This window comes from Cynoglossus semilaevis, chromosome 8 (genome assembly GCF_000523025.1).
Source record: "Cynoglossus semilaevis isolate Cse_v1.0 chromosome 8, Cse_v1.0, whole genome shotgun sequence".
NCBI lineage: Eukaryota > Metazoa > Chordata > Actinopteri > Pleuronectiformes > Cynoglossidae > Cynoglossus > Cynoglossus semilaevis.
This window is the reverse complement of record NC_024314.1, coordinates 21,288,030-21,288,359: the sequence shown is the minus strand read 5'-3', so window position 1 is coordinate 21,288,359 and position 330 is coordinate 21,288,030. Positions and strand designations below refer to the sequence as shown.

The 330-nt window shown below is 64.8% G+C and overlaps 1 protein-coding gene across 1 annotated transcript in view; it reads right to left on the bottom strand.

Moving 5' to 3' along the window:
* iqsec3a (IQ motif and Sec7 domain ArfGEF 3a) overlaps window positions 1–330 on the bottom strand; it is a 93,436-nt gene that overhangs the window by 88,281 nt on the left and 4,825 nt on the right. Inside the window, exon 3 of the mRNA XM_025057138.1 lies at window positions 134–309. Within this exon, the coding sequence (XP_024912906.1) occupies window positions 134–309 (176 nt within the window). The remainder of the gene's footprint in view (window positions 1–133; window positions 310–330) is intronic.

The window sequence follows — 330 nt, the reverse complement described above, 5'->3', positions numbered from 1 at the left end:
GCGGGTCGGGGGGGTGGCGGCTGCTGCTGCGGATGATGATGATGCTGCTGATGCTGCTGCTGCTGTTGCTGGTGGTGGTGCTGATGCTGCTGATGCTGCACCTGGTGCCCGAGGTGAGCCGCGGCTTTGTTGCTCCCTTGCTGCTGATGCTGCTGATGGAGGTGGGCCGGCGCCTGCGGACTGACGCTGCGGTGAGCGGCTGGATGGTGGTGGTGATGCTGCTGATGCTGATGCTGATGCTGGAGCTGATGCTGGAGCTGGTGCTGGAGCTGGAGCGGAGCCGGCTGCCGAACGTAGGGCTTGGGGGTCCTTGAGTGGGGTTGCATAGTC